Raw genomic sequence first — 19,753 nt, 5'->3', positions numbered from 1 at the left:
ACTGACTGTGTAAAATCTGCTCTGTCTGTGTTTCGTGGATTGTCAGGTGCCTTTTGTTCCATTGTCTGACCACAGATGGATGCGAATATTGTCTTTTCATTGTGCGGAAAAATACGCAAATAATTATTTAAGTATTTACGTAAGTATTTACATAATTTACCTCAGTATGTAATATTTAGCATATTGTCCCCATTCCATTCAACGTTTCCTCAGCAGAAACTTACGTATTTTCCTACGAATGTATATGTGTAAATTTTGGGAAAGTAAAAAAATCATCCGGAAGTCCACCGACTCCATGCTGCCTGAGGGGGTTGCTCTGCAGCAGATTCCACAAGTCAGATTCTTAGAAATCCAAGCTCATTTTAGTCCATCTCGAATTTCTCCAGCATCCCTAATGTATACCCCTCCATGTTTCCCCAGAGACAGAAGCTCCTCAATCTTTCTCCCATCCATCTTTATTACGTATCATGCTACGATGACAAATTTAAGAGGGATATATGTATCTTTGTGAAAAGCCCTTTCTTACTGCCCTGCAGTTAATTCCTCAGAGCTTGTCAGCCCTCCCAGAAAAATGGTTGCCTCAAAGGTTGTGCCCCCTCCAGATGTCATCGCTAGAAAATTGGACAGAGGGATGGAGAAGAGCTGCTCATTGTTTCGACAGCTTCTTCAAGTTGTCTAACTTATTGTTGTATTTTTACTGCCAGAGGAGAAGAGGTACATGTGGCATTTTCTGCGTGAGGTGCCAAAAGAACATGGCCTGCTGGGAGTTTGCTCACATTTGCTTCTTCAGGTTCCCAAGCGCGTAGAGAGTTCCGCTCACATTTGGGTGAATGCAGATAGAGCTCCCCTGCAGAATGAATGTGCCACTCAGTGAGGAAAGGGTGAGGATCTCAAAGGGCAGGCCTGGTATGAGGGCTAAAACTGGGGGATTTGAGGGTGTGGCCAGTGTGTGTAGCCCCACCCCTTCCTCAGTTTTAGCCCTCACTGTTCAGGAGCACAGATAAAGAGGGCTTCTCTGATTCTCTGCCATTTTTTCAGATGGTGTTCTAAGGAATCCCTGGGGGGTTCCTCTGGGGATTATCAGGATTCTCCAATCAGAGGCTCTTTAGTGGTGGCATTGCTCCCTGAAGGACAGCTTGCCCACCTCTTCAAGACATGAGCAGCTGCAGGAGCGTGTTCCAGGCAGTGGGGGTGGTGACTCCACTTTTGGAGGGGCTGTGACGCCATTCAGGGTTTAAGTTCCCGCCAGCCAAAACTCTAACAGCGCCATCCAAGGTGCTGAAAGGTGCTAGCCAAGATGCTGGACCCTAGCCCCCAAATGGGTTCAGCACCATGGATAGCACCTTTCAGCAGCTTGGATAGTGCTGTTAAGAGTTTTGGCTGGTGGTAACGAAAACCCTGAATGGAATCACAGCCCCTCTGGAGCTGGCCTCACCAGCCACCACTGGTTCTTGGGCATCCTTTCAAGTTCAGGCAGGGCAGTGAAAACCACCCAAAGAGTTGGATCCAGACTTAGTCATGTTTAGAGGGATTTGCATTAAGCACAACGTACTTGTCCCACTGATTTCAGTGGGCCTGCTCCAAGTTTGAATAAACCTGGTTCTCACCCATGCCTAAGTGCGCATGAAGTCGGAGAGCATGGTTTTCATGAAGAACATCCGCAGCTCAATTCCCGACACCTCCAGTTAAAAGGATCAGGTCACAAGTCAGTGGAGGCTGGTGGCCCCATTTTTGGTTTCTGGGTTTCAGGCAGAACAAGCCAGAACTCTAAAGAAGCTATCCAAGGTGCTGAACCCTATTCCAGCCACCAAAATTGGAACTGCAATTGGAGCCACCAGACTCCACTGTCACAGGTGATAGGAAAGACCTCTGCTTGAGAACCCGGAGAGCCACTGCCAGTCAGACTAGGCAGCACTGGCCTAGATGGAGAAAGAGTTTGACTTGGTGTAAAGCAGCTTCCTATGAGAGCAGGGAGGTTGCGGCCAATTCTGTGAACTGGCTCTAGGTACTGGGGAAAATGATCCCTGGGTTTATTATTTCTCCTCGAATGAAATCTGCTGCATGAGTCTCAGCCTGTTTTATTGATGCTTTCCAGATATTATTTTCTTTTCTGGAAAGCAATTAAAAACCTCACGTCTAAAACAATATGGCCCTTTCTCCAGCAAGAGGCTTAGATTTTAAGGGAAGCCTAAAATTGCTGCTACATCTGGGTCAGATCAATGCTCTCCCTCCCTCCCTCCCTCCCTCTCTCTCTCTCATTTTATTTTTCAGCCTCCTAACACTGTATTGATCTTGTTCCTTGTCATAGTGCTGATTCTCCAACTGAGAGAATAACAATTGGACGTTCATGGGACTGGAAAAGACAGCATGCTGTAAACATACTGCATGCTTCTCTCTAGTGTGTGTGTGCGGTGGGGAAGAAGTAATTGTCACCAATTACAACCAATGTAATTCTTCAATACGTTGGTTGAAGCTAATAGCTGGTGAGGTGTAATGACAGCAGTGTTGGACAACATGGATTGTAGAGACCGGGGCTCAAATCCATGCTTACCCATGAGGCTCATCTCATGGGATGTCCTCAGGCAAAGTCACTGCCTTTCTCAGGCTAAACCTACCCCACAAGGCTGTTACAAAGAGAAAATGGAATAACCCCATGTATGATCCCACCCGTTCTCCCTTGCTGCTCCTTAGATGATTCCCCCTGTTCTTCTGTGCATCTGAAACCCTTCCCCAAAACTCCTGTGTGAGGAGACTAGCAAAAGCTCGCTGGACTCAGACAGAAATATGAGCTTCAGGGGCTCATAATGCCCCTGAAGCAAAGAGGTGGGCACTGCAAATCCTTCTCAGCTCACATTAAAAGCTGAGTCAGAAGGTATGCCAGGATAAATTCACCTCCTACTCACTCAGCCCTAAACACTCAGCTATTTACAGGAGCAACCTCTCTGGGACTTCTCCCAGCCATGCAAAGCTGTGAAAGGCACCTAAAGTTTTGGACAACATCAGCAAAAACCACTGTGGGAGGGGAGAAAGCTCCCCCTCCCCATGGTGGACCATTGAGGGAAGAGAGGCCTCAGTGATGGGTGAGATTTTCCCAAGACCAGCAGCATTTTTGGCTCCTGCAGCCTCTTCACCTCACAAGTAATCTCTCACATCTGATGGACTTGGAAATGAGCTGACCTGCTTCCCAATTGGTGTGTGTAGGGGGAGATAGTTCACCTTATTTCCAATCCAATCACATGTCACCCACGCATCTCTACTCCTGTGTGTGGTCACTGCTTTCTCTGAAAATCTACCCTGTCTGCTTATTGCCTGGTGTTTCAGGCCAGAAACATAGCCCCTTGATCTCTCAGCAGTCATGTTCTACCATGTGTGTGTATCTTTCAATGCACTGATAAAAGGGGAGGGGGGGAAGCCATCTGTGCCCACATCCACCAATTCCTCCTAAGGTGGCCACTTCCATGTCATCAAAAAAGAGGAACTACATCAGAGGGCAAAAGAGGACACCACTTTGCATAACATCTGCATGTGTGTGTATGCACAAATTTAGAAAGGATAACTGTTATTTAAATAGACAAGACATCTCAGTATAGAGGAGGAGACTGACCAGGTGACCCGTGTGCCTGCTCAGTCTGCTGCAGTCCAGGTGCTCCCTGTGGATGGGCAATTTCAAGGCCTGCGCTGCTCTCCCCACCTTATGGTTCTTTGACTTTAACCAGAGTTCAGCTGGACAGCCCATCAGACAGAGGACACCTTCAAACAGAGGACTGTCCTCTGCCAGGTCTCCAAAAGAGGGGGCTGTTCTCTGTAAAGTAGGACAATCCCTCCCCAGTTCTTTTGTCTGCCAACAGCAGGCAACACACAGTCTTGCTGCAGAGAAAAAGCAGCTAGTGCACATGTCAGGGACCATCAGGGTCAGAATTAAACAGCATGGTCCAACCAGGCCAGTGGTCAAGTTCCAAAGTAAGCCGGCAAGGATCCAGGAGGCAGATAATGTGTTGGGCTGGTGGTAGGGATGCTGGAGAAATTTGAGCCAGACTACAACGTGCTCAGGTTTCTAAGAATCCGGCCTGAAGAATCTGTTGCGGGTTGACGTCCTCAGGCCATGCGGAGTCTGTGGACTTCCAGATTTATTTATTTATTTATTTATTGCTTTCCCGAAAATTACGCATATTTTTTCATAGGAAAATATGCAAGTTTCTGCTGGGACTGGTAAATATACACTGGGGAAAGTTGAATGGAAATTAACATATGCTAAATGTTACATACTAAGGTAAATTATGTGCATTGTTGCAAACCCTCTTGCAGAGTTATTTGCATATTTTTCCACAAAACTAAAAACACACACACCTGAATCTGTCTGTGAGCGGATGATGGAACAAAAGGCGCCTGACAATCCGTGAAATACAGACGGAGCAGACTTTACATGGTCCGTACATCCCTAGTTGGCGGGCAAAGCTGTTTAACACCTTCTGTCTCAGACAGGTTGGTCAGACTAAGGAGCCCGGCCTAGGAAAATACTTATATAAGGCCAACAGAGTCCCCAGGTCATGTGGCTCCTTCTGGGCTGACTGATGGCACTTCGCCTTTTTGCCATTGTCAGGGAGACACTGTGGAGCAGCAAGGCTCAGGCCAGCCAATCCCTCTACCTGTAAGCATGCTGGGAGTTGTCAGCCAAAACAGCTGGAGGGCACCAGGTTGTGGAAGGCTGCTATAAGCTGTCCTGGTGGTGCAAAGGCTGGGGCATCTGGCCGTGCTGTGAGATTCCCTAGTGTGAGACCACTAGTGCCTCGTCCCACTTCATCAGTGCACTTAAAGCAGGGATGGGCAACATATGGCCCACAGACTGCATACAGCCAATGGAGATGGGTGGCTCTGATGTCAGCGGGGCAGGAAATCTGCTCCAGGTTTCAGCCAGAACCAGTCAGAGCTCAAAAGGAGCTATCCAAGGTGCTCCTCTAGAGTTCTGACTGAAACCCACTGACATGGGAGCCACCAGCCTCCACTGCATACAGCCCCTGCTGCCCCCCAGTGTAGCCTCTCCCCTGCCCCACCAAAAGTTTTAAACAATTTAATGGAGCCCTAAAAGAGTCAAATTTAGATGACCTTTTTGGTGCCAATAGTGCTCTGGATGCCTTTTCCCCACAATATTTTGCATTCATTTTGGGGGAGACTGTGGCCCACGGGTGAGGTTGCCCACCCCTGACTGAAAGGTTATAACTCTCCTGGGCTACAACAACGTGTCAACAGGTTTAGGCTCCTCCTCTGACTTTGAATGGTGAGTGCAGGATTCTTTTCCCACTTAGCTACCGGGATGTTCCTGAAGTAGCAATGTGAATAGGCATCTCTAAATGCTATTCATTAGCCCATGCTGATTTGGTAGCCACTGCTCTAAGGAAGACAGGAGGAAAGAGGAGCCGCTGACAATGCCTTCCGCTAAATCTGATCATCAGGTAATTAAATCAAAAGATGGGGCAAAATAAATTGGTAATAAAAAATGAATACAGCTTCCGTTGCTGATTTGATTTCTCCTAGGAAGAAGTAACACAGTAATGTAATCATTCACTCCGTAAAGTTGCTGAAATTAGAAAATCGCAATCTGATTATTATAACATAGGAAGCCGATGTAAGGCAGAAAGTAATGAGAGAGAGAGCGACAGCCTTGTGGGTCTTTACCCAGGAGTATGTAGCAAACTGAATCACTGGTGCAGATAGGGAATTTTAGACCCTGGACTTAATGGGCTTATGCCCCCCTCCTCTTTAGATGGCCATGTGTATTATTTTAGTTGTGAAGCACACAGTTAATGTTTCCCTTCCCTCCATTCCTGATGCGTAAGAGCAAATAACAGCAGCAGCAAAACAACGACTTTTAAAAAGAAAGAAATTACACTGAGCATGTGTAGTTTTGCATTTTAAACTCACTTAACCCATATCACTTTCAGGACTACAGGGATAACATGGAGTTTGCTTCTGCTGCCCTGATGCTAAATGCATTTCCCTGGGTATAAGCATCATTTTGTTGTAGAAAAGGGTATAAATATATATTTAAAGTAAAAATAATAAAATAATAAAACGAGCATCTGTAACCGTGTATATGCCCATTCGGCTGCCCCCTAACTGTAAGGACACAATCCTATCGATGGTGCCCTCCATGATCAGAAGCCCCTGAACTTGGAGGTTTCCGATCATCCAGGGCAGGGCAGGAGGAGTGGCGGAGGTGATCTTCGCCTCCCCGTCTTTAGCCCATCTAGCAATAACAATTGTGCAAATATTGGATTGCATGTATTACTCCCCCCCCTTTTAATCGCATCTTTCCAAGTAACAACAAGCAGTAACAAATCCAAATACGCCATATGTGAGTTAATTTCTTTACAGTCTTTCTGATCACTCAGGATCTCAATCACGTACAAGCAAGATTACCTGATAAAGTTACCACTCATCACCCTAATAGATCGCGCCATAGAGTTCCGTGTGTCTTAGGAGGCTGTCTTGTATTCTTCTCAATATTAGCAAATTTAATATCCTGCCTTTCCTCCCAGGAGTTCAAGCAGTATACATGGTTCTACACACACACACACACACACACACACACACACACACACACTTTTATCCCCATAACAACCCTGTGAGGTAGTTTAGGCTGAGCGAGTGACTGGCCCAAGATCACCCGGTGAACATCATGGATTTGAATTTGGGTCTCCCCAGTTCTGGGTGAACACCCTGACCTATATCACACTGACTTCCATGTAATGATGTAACTCAGTGGAGCTTACTTCCATGTAATTATGGATCGGGTTGCAGTCAAGCTGATTCTAATAAATTGGGTATTTATCATGTCCCTTGTGCTGTGTGTGCATGTGTGATGATGAGCTTCTACACTTCAACATTTACTACTACATCACTATGCATAAGGTGAGTTTTCAGTAATGCAAGTTACTCTTCGGGGGGAGCAATCCTATGGCTGCTAGTCAGTGGCTAGAAGGCCATAGGATATGTGGTTTTCAGGGAACCGTCCTCAAAGCGCGCGCTCCGAGGTCGGTTCCCAGAGAACCGACCTCCCCCCCTTCCATGCTGCCTCGCAGGCAGTGCGGAACAGCCTTGCACCCCGCACTCAGAAGAGGAGCATGGAGTGGCCAAAATGAGGCATTCCGGGGGGGGGGGTGTTCTGGGCCGGGGAAGACAGAAATCCCAGGGTGACACACCCTATGTGTTGTCCAAGAGGCTCCTCCCCTGCTTCGCCTCCCCATGGCTAGACAGCCAAAATCAGCTGTCTAGCTACAAATGCAGGGCAGGAGAAGCGTGGAGGGAATGATCCCTGCTGTGCTTCTCCTGCCCTGCATTGGATAGGCGGTCACCTCCGAGTTCAGAGGCAGCCGCCTATCCCCACAGGATTGCACCCTAATAGCACTATGCTCAAAAGATGGACACCATGCTATCAAAGTGCTCACTCACACGTGCATATCCATCACTTGGGAGTAGTTCACGTATGCCTGCACATAATTAGGCTTCTCTGTACTTGATGATTGGCAGGTAGCTATGTGAACTGGTTCATCTCTCTCTCTCTCTCTCTCTCTCTCTCTCTCTCTCTGTGTGTGTGTGTGTGTGTGAAGGGATATGAATGTTCTCCTATCTCTGCTGTTATATCTGTGCTGATCTATTCACAGATTCAAGTCAACTCCTGATGTCAGTGATAGAGATAGGAGAACCAGAGGTTTTCGAGCTTGCCAAAATTCTCAGAAATTCACTTTGAAGGCCATTTTGTCTTGCTCCCATTTTTAATCTGTTTTTCCCCCTCTCATTTGAGCAGGAAAAGGGCACATTTTGAACAAAAAAAGTGCCCATAACTGACTGTACACTTTTCCCCCATTGAGTAAAGTGTGAAAATGCATTTAGAAATTAAAATAGAAAATAGAAATGCACTCCCCCCCTGCCAAAAAAAGAAACCCACGGCTTTTAAAAACACTATTACGGACTCAGGAATTCGCTAACATTTCTCGAAAAAAAATGCTTCTGCCCACGTTCACATTCATGGTTGCAAATGGGACATGTTCATATGATTTGCAAACAGAAATGAAATTCACGTACTTCCCTAGTGATTTATGTAGTTGTGAACCTTGGTGACTACAGTATTGCATGATGGTTTGCATCAGTGAGTTGTCACAGATCTAACTCTCATACAGGGAAGGCTCTAGGTGTGAGGGGGCTCTCAGAAATGTGCCCTCTGGTGGATCTTGTCCAATGTCAATGGACCCCCACTGGATTTCCCTGGCTGCAGCATCAGGCAACAAGGGCAGAAGATGAACACCATTTTAATTTCCCACAATGCCGCTGATGTAGTGTCTCTCTGGGGCATTCTGGGAAATCTCAAAAGTAGGGGCTGCTATTTCCTCCAATGCCTTGGATGCTACATCAGGGGTATTGTGGGAAATCAAAATGGTGGCTCTCCCACATCCAGCCTGCTGCCACTTCTTTGAGTACTGGGATTTTTTTTAAGGGAGGGCTTAAGGTAAAAAGCAGCTGCTCAAAGGTGCCGCAAGCTGACACCACCCTGCTGTTACATCCCCTGATACCAGCTCAGACATAATACTGTGCAGTGGAGTCAGTTCACAAATTTGCTTGTCAGTCATCAAGAGATAAGAAATCAAGTAATTTGTAGGGGTGCGTGAATATGGCCCAAAAGCGTTGCAAGTTTTGGTAGAGATATCATGGGAATCGGAGTCATACTTTTCCTTAGATGATCAGGCTCTCTTTCTAAAGGCATAACTTGCTATCCTGAGGACTAACATGTTTTCTTTTCCTTTCTTTCTTTGTTCTTTCTCTTTTAAAGAACCTCTCCCTGTAACCAGTGTTTCCATCTATGACTATAAACCATCACCAGAAACTGGAGTATTGTTTGAAATCCAGTATCCAGAGAAGTACAATGTTTTCACCAGGGTGAATATAAGCTACTGGGAAGGGAAAGACTACCGGACAATGCTATATAAAGGTGGGTGGAAAGTGAATTTGAAACAAGGGTCAGTCATAGAAGTAATAAATGGAGTTCCCTGCCTACACCCTTCTCTGTTGCATCCGTGTTGCATTCTCTGTTACTTTTTTCTCCCTCTCTCAAAATACTAGAACCTGGGATCATCCCTTTTAGCTGATTGGTGGGAGATTCAGGACAGATAAAAGGAAGTCCTTCTTCACACAGCGCATAGTTAAACTATGGAATTTGCTGCCACAGGAAGTGGTGATGGCCACCAGTTTGGATGGCCTTAAAAGGGGATTAGACAAATTCCTGGAGGAAAAGGCTATCAGTGGCTACTAATCTTGATGTCTATATGCTACCTCTAGTACCAGAGGCAGTGAACCTATGCACACCAGTTGCTGGGGAACATGGGCAGGAGGGTGCTTTTGCACTTATGCCCTGCTTGTGGGTTCCTGGTCGACAGCTGCTTGGCTACTGTGTGAACAGAATGCTGGACTAGATGGACCCTTGGCCTGATCCAGCAGGGCTCTTCTATGTTCTTATGTTCTTATCCCAAACTCCACTCACAGCACACAGCACCTTCTGTCCCCGGGCCTTGTGTGCTGCAACTGGGATGGATCCAGATTACATGAGTGTACCTTATTTCCTACTTAATTCAATGGGAATTTTCAAGTCATGGCTAACCTGTCTGATTGTTTTCAATGGAACTTCGGTTCAGCTAACTTGCTCTGGATCCAGCCCAGTGTTTTAAACTGCTGAGCAGCTCAACAGTTTCCATAATCAGTCTACAATGCAGGGGTGGGACACCTCTCTCAGCCGAGGGGGGAGTTCTCTTTCGGAGAAGCTCTTGCATTCTAGTGGAGGGTGGGGCCAAAAGCAAAAGGGGTGGAGCCAAAAATACAAAAATACCAACATGTTGTCACTTAAAGCTCTTACTGCCAGAAACTAAGACTTAGGGGAGGCATTTCAACCTTTTAGAATGGGGGGAATGCTGCACAAAAGCTGGGAAGGCACCAAATGATAACTACTTGGGGGGAGGGAGTGGGGCCAGAGGAAGAGGGCATGGTAGGAGGGCTGGATTTGGCCCCCGGGCCTGAGGTTCCCCACTCCTGCTCTAATACCCCCTCAGCAGCTGATCCAAAGGCTAGGGAGGACTCATTTCAGGATACTGCAGCCAGAGCTCTTGAGTCTAAGAGCTATGGGAGCTATAAAGGCTGCAGCCTATGTCTATCTGCTGAACTATTTTTCTTTTGCTGAATATATCTAATTGTGGGGGAGCATTCTGCCGAAGTCAACCTTTTTTAAAGAAAACCTCTGTTCGTTGCTTAAGCTCTGTTCCCCCACTTCCAAATGTCCTACGATAAACTTCTACTGAGAGCCGCCTCATCCTTAGAGATATATGCAGCTCCATTTAATTGAAATAGATGATATGATACAAACCCCTCTTATCCCCTCACCCCTCTTAGTTCTAGCAAGCCTCTAACATACCCCTCTCCCTACTTGCCCTGTTGCATCCTATCCATTAAACTCCCAACATTTTCCTGAGCAGATAACCCCCCTTGATACACATACATACCTCCCCCCCACCGCCAAATCTCCTTTCAGTATGATACTCCATGCATCTTTCCACATTCATAAGAACTGTGCTAACATGTTATCCAAACCTTGCCGTCGCTGGCACTGGTGGGCAGACCTTTATTTTCCAGCTTGTCAGCCTCCCAGTTAAATTTTAAATATATACATTTGGTGAAATAAAATTGAAATCAGGAGGGCCAGGAAGCCTGGTCTGGACACCCAACACTCTGAGGTCTAGTCTAGTCATGGACCTGCAGGCTGTAGACCCCCAGGTTTGGTGGCATTTACTGCCATCTCTGGTCTCCTGGTGGCTTGAGTATTGGATTTCATAAGCCATTAGTCCAGACATCCCGGTTACTTGACCTGGGCTGCTGAGTAAATATGGCAAAGCTGCAAGAATGTCAGTGCCAATCTTAAATCCATGGGGGAAATCCAAAATCCACAGTTAGGTAATATCTTTATTAGGACCATCCAAACTGCCAGAGAAGATTGTGCAAGCTTTCATGTTCTCCAGAACTCTTCAACATCAGGAGGCAAGAGAGGCAGGGGATGGGGGGAAGAAACAGAAAACATCCAAAATCAGGCCAGAAGATATTACCTAACTGTGGGTTTTGGACCCCACCCCTCCACCCCGGAGTTCAGATTTATTTATCTTTTAATCCTGGACCAGCACAGCTATCTTTGCTTTTTAAAAATCTCACTTTTTGCATGTTTGGTTTGTTCCCATGATGGGCATTCTAGGCCATTTGTCTCTTGGCGATTTGGCCTCTTGCCATGCAGTCAGTGTCAAGGATGGGGAAAGATTATATCATCTGTTCTCTTTGAAATGTTTGGTATCACATAGTACATGTTGCCAGATGCTACAGCTTTGCCAGCTTTCATGTTTATTTTCCTGGGTTTAGCCTCTAAGTACTTTTGACAGTCAGGAAGACAGAGGGGGAGGGAGGGAGGGAGGGAGGGGAAGAAGACCATAGGAAATTCTGATGTTACTGAATTTTTTTAAAAGGATCTTTAAGACAGTGTTGAGCAATATTTACCTCCTAATGACTGTGAAGTTGGGTTGTGCTAATTTCATATGTGCCATTTATTTACCGCTGCACAGATTCATTTAAAGGCAAAACCGTTTATAATCATTGGCTGCCAGGAATATGTTATAGCAACATCACATTTCAGCTGGTGTCTGAAGCGACATTCAACAAAAGCACGCTGGTGGAATACAGTGGGGTTAAGCATGAACCCAAGCAACATCGGACAGGTAACACTAGTGTGTGTGGGTCTGTGCCTGCGTGTGTTGTATTCAGATACAGTGACTAAAGGTGCAATCCTATGCACGTTTAGACAGAAAGAAGTGCTACAACTTCCAGCATTTCCCAGCCAGCCACGCTGGCTGGGAAATGCTGGGAGTTGTAGGGCTTTTTTTCTGTCTAAACAAGCATAGGATTGCGCCCTTAACTGTGAACGATCTCCTTAAGTACAACCCTCTTTCTTTGGGCTATGAAAAATCTTGCTCTCTGCTGCCCATATTTTAGGACCCTGTTTAGGGAAGCCATTTAGGAATCATCCCCAAAAGAGAAAATGCCTCACCAGAAAGGTAGACAACAGAGGATGCCAGTTTGCATAAAACTGTGCATAGCTAATTTATATGTATAGATGCAAGTTTAGAAATAATTATTATGATTTAAATAGAAATGCACTACATTGCACCATAGTGTGGAAGGCTGTGGCCAGGTGACCTGTGTGTCTGTCCACTCCAGTCTGCTGTCTAGGTGTAAACTGTTGGAGGGGAACAGTTCTTATGGTTCTTTATTTTTAAACTGGAATTGGCGCAGACAGTCCTTCAAACAGAGTATGCCAGCAAACAGAGAACAGTCCTCTGTAAAATTGACACATGGCTACTCTAGCCCTGCTGGGGAGTTGGATCCTATATACTAATAGCAAACTTATTCTCTGAGTGTCTATCCTTATGTAGCCAAAATGGCACCATCCATGCACAAGAAGGAGGGACCAGTAGGTCTGGGGGGACCCCATGGTTTGCAGAAGCACAACAAACCTTTAGAGGAAAAAACCTTACCTAACACAGCCCAGTGAGAACTGAGCATGCACAATGGCCATGTGATCCTGGCTGACAGTTGGAGCATGCTGCTTCCAAACATGGTGGTTCCATTGCTTTGCTCAGTGAGAATCTAGCGGGCTTCTCTAAAGGTGGCCCCATCCCTGAGCAAAACAGTAGAAAATATCTGGAAGGAATCCTAACTTGGAGAATAATATTATGGCACCGTGGTTTCCATTTATTTGCTATCTTGAATAGGGATGGCACAGGCACGCAGTTGGGGCTTGAAGCCTGGCAAGAAATTGCCAGCCCAGCACCCCCAGACACCAGTCCAGGGACCTCGGCGCTTGCCCGGCTCAGCACACACTGAACCAGGCAAGCGCGGGGCGTCCATTCCCTCGCCAAGCTCCATTTTCCACTCAAATGGCTGCTCTTTCCCCCCCACTACTTGCCTGGGTCCCGTAAGTGCTGGGGGTCTGGCGAGCACTGTGCAGGGTGGGCGTGGGAGAGTCCGTCCATCCCTCATCTTGAAGCTCTTCAAACATTTGCTAAAATTCCAACCAAATACAGTTGCCTGCATTTTTTCTGATTAATACACACATACACACAAAACGACATACACCCGCATTCACTCCTTTTATATGTTGTATAACTTGTATTTTTACTTTGATTAGGTATTGAGATTCTGCTTAGGCTGTTTTACTGTCAATGTTCCATAAGCATATCAGTTATAGACTAACACTTATAATTAGCTAATTCCTTTGTTTCTTTAGTGATTTCACTTTATTATTAACTATGTTTTGTTGCCTTTAGGGTGCAATCCTATGCATGTTTAGAGAGAGAAAAGGCCTACAACTCCCAGCATGCCCCAGTCAGCATGGCTGGCTGGGGCATGCTGGGAGTTGTAGGCCTTTTCTCTCTCTAAACATGCATAGGGTTGCACCCTTATTTTGTTAACCTTAAACTGAGCTTGGACTGGACAGCCCTTCAAATAGAGGACTATCCTCTGTCAAGTAGATCACATGGCCACCCCAGCCTCTTCTCTATTCTTTCTTTGTTATATGCAAGTGTATGCCCGGCCGTGGGCTGCTACATACAGAGCATGTAGCAGCCCACAGCCAGGCATACTTTATACTTGTATTCTTTAGGCAGCCATCAATACAGCAAGTCACTTCCCGGGATGGCATATTTTCTCCGACGATTTAGTGGGCAGGTCGCTCAGGCAGACCACAGATAAAACAAGGAGTGGTTTTTTTTTTAATGAGAAACTTGTTATGGTCCAGAGGCTCGAGCAGCCTTTCCCAACTTTGTGCCCTTGAGATGTGTGGGACTACAGCTCCCATCATGCCTGCTAGGTATACAACGTAGAAAGAATGGAGAAGATAAAGTTTAAAGTTAAAGAACGCTCAGAAGGAAATGCAGCAGGGGCCTTGGAGTTGCCCAACAACAGTGAGCAACTGGACAGCAGACTGAACAAGTTGTGTGGTCACAGTCTTCCCTACAACAGTGGTGTTCCCCCTGATTTTTTGTGTGTGGGGGGGAGGGAATCCTGTTTTATCTCATTAGCACATGATGTATCTTCTTCCAAGGAATTCAAGGTGGCATGCATGCAGGGAAGGATCAGAGGCAGTGTTCATCCGATTTTATCCTCACAACAGACCTGCGAGGTAGGCTGAGAGAGAGAGTAACTGGACCAGGGCTCACCCAGTGAGGTTCATGGCTACGTGGGGATTGTGATTACAACATTTGGAGCTGTTTAGCATGGGCCGGGGACAAGTACAGAGAAAAATGATAGAGGTGTATAGAATTATGCATGATGTAGAGAAAGGGGATTTCCCCCATCTCTCATAAAACTAGTACCTGGGGTCATCCCATGAACCTGAATGGTGAGAAATTCAGGTCGGAGAAAAGGAAGTAGTTCTTCACCCAGCACATAGTGGAACTATGGAATTTGCTACCACAAGATGTAGTGATGGCCACTGAGTTGGGTGGCTTTTAAAAGGGGTTAGATACATTCCTGGAGGAGAAGGCTTTCAATGGCTATTAGTCATGATGGTTATATATTACCTGCAGTATCAAAGGCAGTATACTGGGGAATAGGCATGGGAGAGCAGGGTGTTATTGCACTCATGTCTTGCTTTTGGGCTTCCTGTGGGTGTCTAGTTGGCCACTGTGTGAACTAGGTAGGCCTTTGGTTTGATTCAGCATGATCTTATGTTCTTATGCGCCCCTGGTCCCGGGTCTAACATGTAATCCATTATATCAGGAATGGGGAACCTTTGGCCCTCCAGTTGTTAGTGGACTGCAACTTCTATCATCCCTCACCATTGGCTATGCTGGCTGGGGCTGATGGGACTCGCTGTCTCACAACATCTAGAGGGCCACACTTCCTCAGAGGAGTGTCTATGCTGGAGCACATCCCCATCGGTTGGTCTGGCAGGGGGATCTGCTTCTGGCAGCAGCCTCGTTGCTGACATAGTTAAAGGAAGACAAGTGACTCTGTATCATGCTCCAGGCTAATTACAATAGCACTACAGGAAGGGAGACAAGTTAGATTGTTCTGCCCCTCCGCCTCTCCACCATCCCCTGCATTTGATCAGTTTAGACCTTGAAGCATGAAGACTTCAGACTTAAGAGAGAGAGAGAGAGAGAGAGAGAGAGAACTTGACAAGATAGCTATGTTATGTGAATTGAAAATGACATTGGGGCAAAGTCTGGAACCTATTTTAATTCTAACTTGGAAGCGTGCCCAAAAATTCCTTCTAATCTCAGAAGCTAGTCGGCTGTGCCGTTGTACATCAGTGGAGGGCATGAACGCCTCTCTATCCTTTCCTGATTGCTTTTGTGAGGATAACTTCAGTAAAAACAAGAGCAAGAGAAAATGGCTAGAGTCAGGCTAGGAATGGGGAGACCCAGGTTCAATTCCCCTCTTAGCCATGAAACTCACAAGGGGATCTTGGGCCAGTCACTATCTCTCAGCCTACCCTACCTCACAGGCTTGTTGTGAGGATAATATGGGAGAAAGACAACCACTGAGCTCCTTGTAGGAAAGGCAGGATATAAACAAAATACAAGAATCTCGAATATCTCACTTAGTTGAACAGTTTTACGCCTGCTCTACTGCACAAATAATTAGTATAATTATTCGTGCAGCAGGTCAGGTGTTGCCTAGGGACATCGGAGGAATCCATCTGGGGGATGGACCTCGCCGAGCTTTCATCAGCTCAGCCCCCTGGACTTTGGCTCATTTCCCCACAAGCTGGCTTGGCTCAATCTGCATTGAGTCAGGCCAGCTCACGGATTTTCCGTTTTTTTAAATTGTCAATAGAAATTTGCAGAAATTGCACCTGCAATTTGCACAAATTTACATTTTAAAAAACAAAAAACAAACTTACAATAGTTCCTGGATTCTGTGAAAAACCCGTGGCTTGGCTCACAAATGCAAGCTGACCCAAGGGCACTGCAGAAATCTGGTGAGCCCCAAAGGGCGGATTTCCTGGCAATGGACATCCCTAAATGTGCTTTGTATGTTAGTATTCTCATGTGAACTGAACCTACCCACCTACCCATCTACCTATTTACACATGCACACTGGTGTAGTGGAGCCAGGGTTCACAGCGACAGAGCACCAGCACTTTTCAATCAACAGGGATGCTGACATCATCCGCCAGGAATGCTGATGTCATCTTTCCACTCATTGGTGGAATTTGATTCTTATTTGGGGATGTACGAGAATTTTGCTCCTGTTTGCAAATCATGAGAACGTGCCCCATTCCAACCCTGAGCATGAACATGTCAGGAATGAGCATCAGGAAAATTTTGCGACTTCCCAAACGCACTGCATTTGAAAGTATGCACCTGCACAAATGCGCACTTGCACTAATGCACATACGCATTTGTGCAAATCCCCCCCCCAAGTAAAAAAAAAAAAGGTCCACAAATCCGTGGAATTCTTGCAACTTGGAAAAATCTGAGCTGCTGTGGAATCCACAGGTCAGATTCATAGAAATCTGAATTTATTAGAATCCGTTGCAGATTTCCCTGACATCCCTAGTCCAGGGTCTACAACAATTACCATTTCTCCACTCGCCTCTCCGCTCTGCAAGGCCCTGCTATGTTCTTTCACTGTTTATACACCCACGTACATCCAGCGAACTCTCTGCTACTAAAGCGAGCGAATGCTTTAAAACTCATTTTATGTTTTTTCTAGTTCCCTACCCTCCCCGAAACATTTCTGTGCATATCGTAAACATGAACATCCATGAGAACTGGGAGGAACACAGTGGGGATATTCCAGAAGAATCCTTCCTGGGAACCCAGAATGCCATGGAGCAGGAAGAAGTTCCCCATGTGTTGGATGATCTGCCTGAACTCCCGACAGTGAACACATCCTATACGTGGCCTGATTACCACTATAACAGCAGTGATTATGAAACCACATCTCAGCCATATTGGTGGATTAATGAATCTGATTCCCCTGATAATGAGGATGAGTTTGTTAATGCAGTGCCGAGAGATTATGAGAATGTCAACCCTACCGTGGAGTTTGGCAAACCGACACCCAAGCCTCCCTCATTCCTCCCAGTGCAAATGGTCCTGAGCTGGTTGCCTCCCAAACCACCCACAGCATTTGACGGCTTCCATATTCATATAGAGAGAGAAGGTAAAAATTACTCACAGCACTGTTTGGAAGTATGCCAGTTAGAAGGGCACCTGCTATATGGCAACGAAAGCTCTGAGAAGAAGCAGGGCCGGCTGCAGGTTTAGGTGGGCCCTCAGGCACATGTGCTCATGGGCCCCACCAGGGCCGGCCCAAGACATTGTGCTGCCTGAGGCAAAGGACAAGATGGCGCTCTCCTTCCTTCATTCTGTGTACCAAAGCCAACTGGGCTGGCAGCTGAATCTGACTTCAGCACCATCAATGGGGCATTGTACTCCATTGCACTTGAAGGCAGCAGGCTAGCTCAGGGAATGGGCATGCAGATCAGGCTGCATGGCAGACAGAAATCTGTCCTCTAACCTTGCCTCACACCAGCATCTGAGGCAGCCACCTCATTCTGCCTAATGGTAGGGCCTGCCCTGGTCCCCCATGATCACCTCTCCTTTCTGGTCTCCCGCCCACTCACGGTGCAGCTTCCTTACATGGCTCTCTCCCTCATCACCAGAGCAGTCTTCTGTTGTTGTTTTTTATCTTCTCTCTTCCCTGCCCCACATATTGCAGCCCTCTTCTTGTCCTTCCCAACCCCAATTGTGGCTCCTTTACACTCCCCCCTCCCCGCATTTCATCTCTCACTTACTTATACACAGACACACACAGATTTGCTCCCTCTCCATTGGGCCTCCCTTTTCCCCACATACACATACACACAACCCCCAAGTTCTGGTGGAGGGAGCAGATCATGGAAGAGCTTCTGCTCATCTCCTTTCTGGCATCCCTTCCAATGTCATCCTACTAGTGTCATCGCAAAGGCTCTTTGCCATTTCCCATTGGAAGGACGCCTGGTGGAGGGTACAGCAGCAACAGCTTCACACTCCATTTGACACCTGCCAAGGCTCAAAAGCCCATGGAAGGGTTGCTGCTTGGCTTCTTCCAGGCATTTCTTGCTGTCTTTGCAGAGGCCTCCAAGGTGAGCTCCCATTTCACATTGGCAGCAATGCTTAGAGGCCAAGCTGAAACAACTCTCCTGGGCTTCTTGGAGTATGATGGAGCTGCTGTTCTGCTCCCTCCAAGCATCCCTCAAATTGGAAAATGGACAATAATCACCCCAGAGGCCTTGGTGACATTGGAGCCCCTGGGGCACTTCCTGATTTGAGAGGCCTTGAAGGAACTCAGCAATGAGATCTTCCTGCTCCAAGGAGCCAGCAGGATGAAAAGGAGTGGAAGAGAGTTGTTATTCTGCTCCCACCAACACTCTTCCCATAGACAGTTGCCCCAGGGGCTCCTGTAGCAGGGTCTTCTGTGGCGATCTCCCATTTCTCTATGGGAGTGTCCTTGGAGGAGCCCGCAGGGTGTGACTTGCCTGGTGCTCTGTTGATTTCGCTGCTGCCAGGCCCTTCTCCCGGGGAGCAATGGGGAAATGGCCCCGTGTCTTGGTTCAAGCTGTAGGTCGTCAGCAAGTGCCCAGCCACGTCAGCCCTCATTGCTGGTAATGAGGAGAAGGATCTCTGGGTTTGTGAGTTTACTGGCTTGCCTGTCAGTTCAGGTTGAAACCATGATGGAAAATCAGATAACTGAGAATTTATGGACAATGAATAATCATGTGAGGTGTATGCGCATGCATGCACGTGTGTGTGGGGGGGGAGAATGATTAAGAGTGTTCATTCGTTATGCTTGTAAAAAGTGACTCCAATGCAGGGGCAGCACCAGGGGTTGGTATCGATGGGCACCTGCCAAGGCCCAGGCTCTGACAGGGGCCACACCACGGACTGCTGAAATCCCGTGGCTGTGCAGCTCCTCTTTGCTGTTGCTGCCTGTGCCACCTCTCCCTCTGAGAGTGGGTGGGGCAGGCAAGCTGGCAGAGAGGAGGAGGAGGAGCGGATGCCATCCGTTGCGTGCGCTCCTCAGTTGGGTCCAAAGGGAGAGCAAACCAGGACAAATAGGACCCTTTGACAGCATCTTGCTCCAGGGCCACCCAAAACCTTGAACCAGGAGCACGATGCACATGGCCCAGCAAAAGAAGATGGAATCTCACCTATCAGTTGTCTGGCAGGCATGGGGACACTGGAGCTGGGGAGCATGGAGGACTGCAGTTCCCACCCCCCGCAAAAGATCGGATGGTCGGGACTTCAAATTTGTTCACCAGGCCATAAGCACACTGTCCAAACTGCTAAATGGGGGGCAGGGGGGCAGCACATGCTGTGCTTGCTTGCATGCACAGTTCCCCATCCAGCTAAGGCTACACAGGTGGAAGCCCTCTGCTTAACTGGATTTTAGAGAAATTGTCTCTGGATTAAACCAGCCATGAAATGTGATATGTTTGAATTAATATAGAAATGTGAATTAGCTGGCTGCTATTGTGGATTGGTTTTGCTGTTCTCGCCTGGGGGATTGTGTTTCATTTAAGTTTTTCATGGAAAGCTATAATTAAATATAAAGTTAAATAATATTAATATAATTTTAATTATATAATTTTGCAGTCTGGGTTTTTTTTGAAATAATACAT

The 19,753-nt window shown here is 46.8% G+C and overlaps 1 protein-coding gene across 1 annotated transcript in view; it reads left to right on the top strand.

The window, feature by feature from the left end:
• Positions 1-1,623: 1,623 nt before the first annotated feature.
• Positions 1,624-19,753, top strand: part of PTPRO (protein tyrosine phosphatase receptor type O) — a 98,842-nt gene continuing 80,712 nt past the window's right edge. Inside the window, exons 1-4 of the mRNA XM_084811873.1 lie at positions 1,624-1,684; positions 8,825-8,983; positions 11,643-11,795; positions 16,801-17,253. Of these exons, the coding sequence (XP_084667999.1) occupies positions 1,624-1,684; positions 8,825-8,983; positions 11,643-11,795; positions 16,801-17,253 (826 nt within the window). The remainder of the gene's footprint in view (positions 1,685-8,824; positions 8,984-11,642; positions 11,796-16,800; positions 17,254-19,753) is intronic.

This window comes from Heloderma suspectum, chromosome 7 (assembly GCF_057233095.1).
Source record: "Heloderma suspectum isolate Gila_16-S chromosome 7, 16-S_ref, whole genome shotgun sequence".
Taxonomy (NCBI): domain Eukaryota; kingdom Metazoa; phylum Chordata; class Lepidosauria; order Squamata; family Helodermatidae; genus Heloderma; species Heloderma suspectum.
The sequence above is the reverse complement of the archived record's forward strand: the minus strand, read 5'-3'. Positions and strand labels throughout refer to the sequence as shown.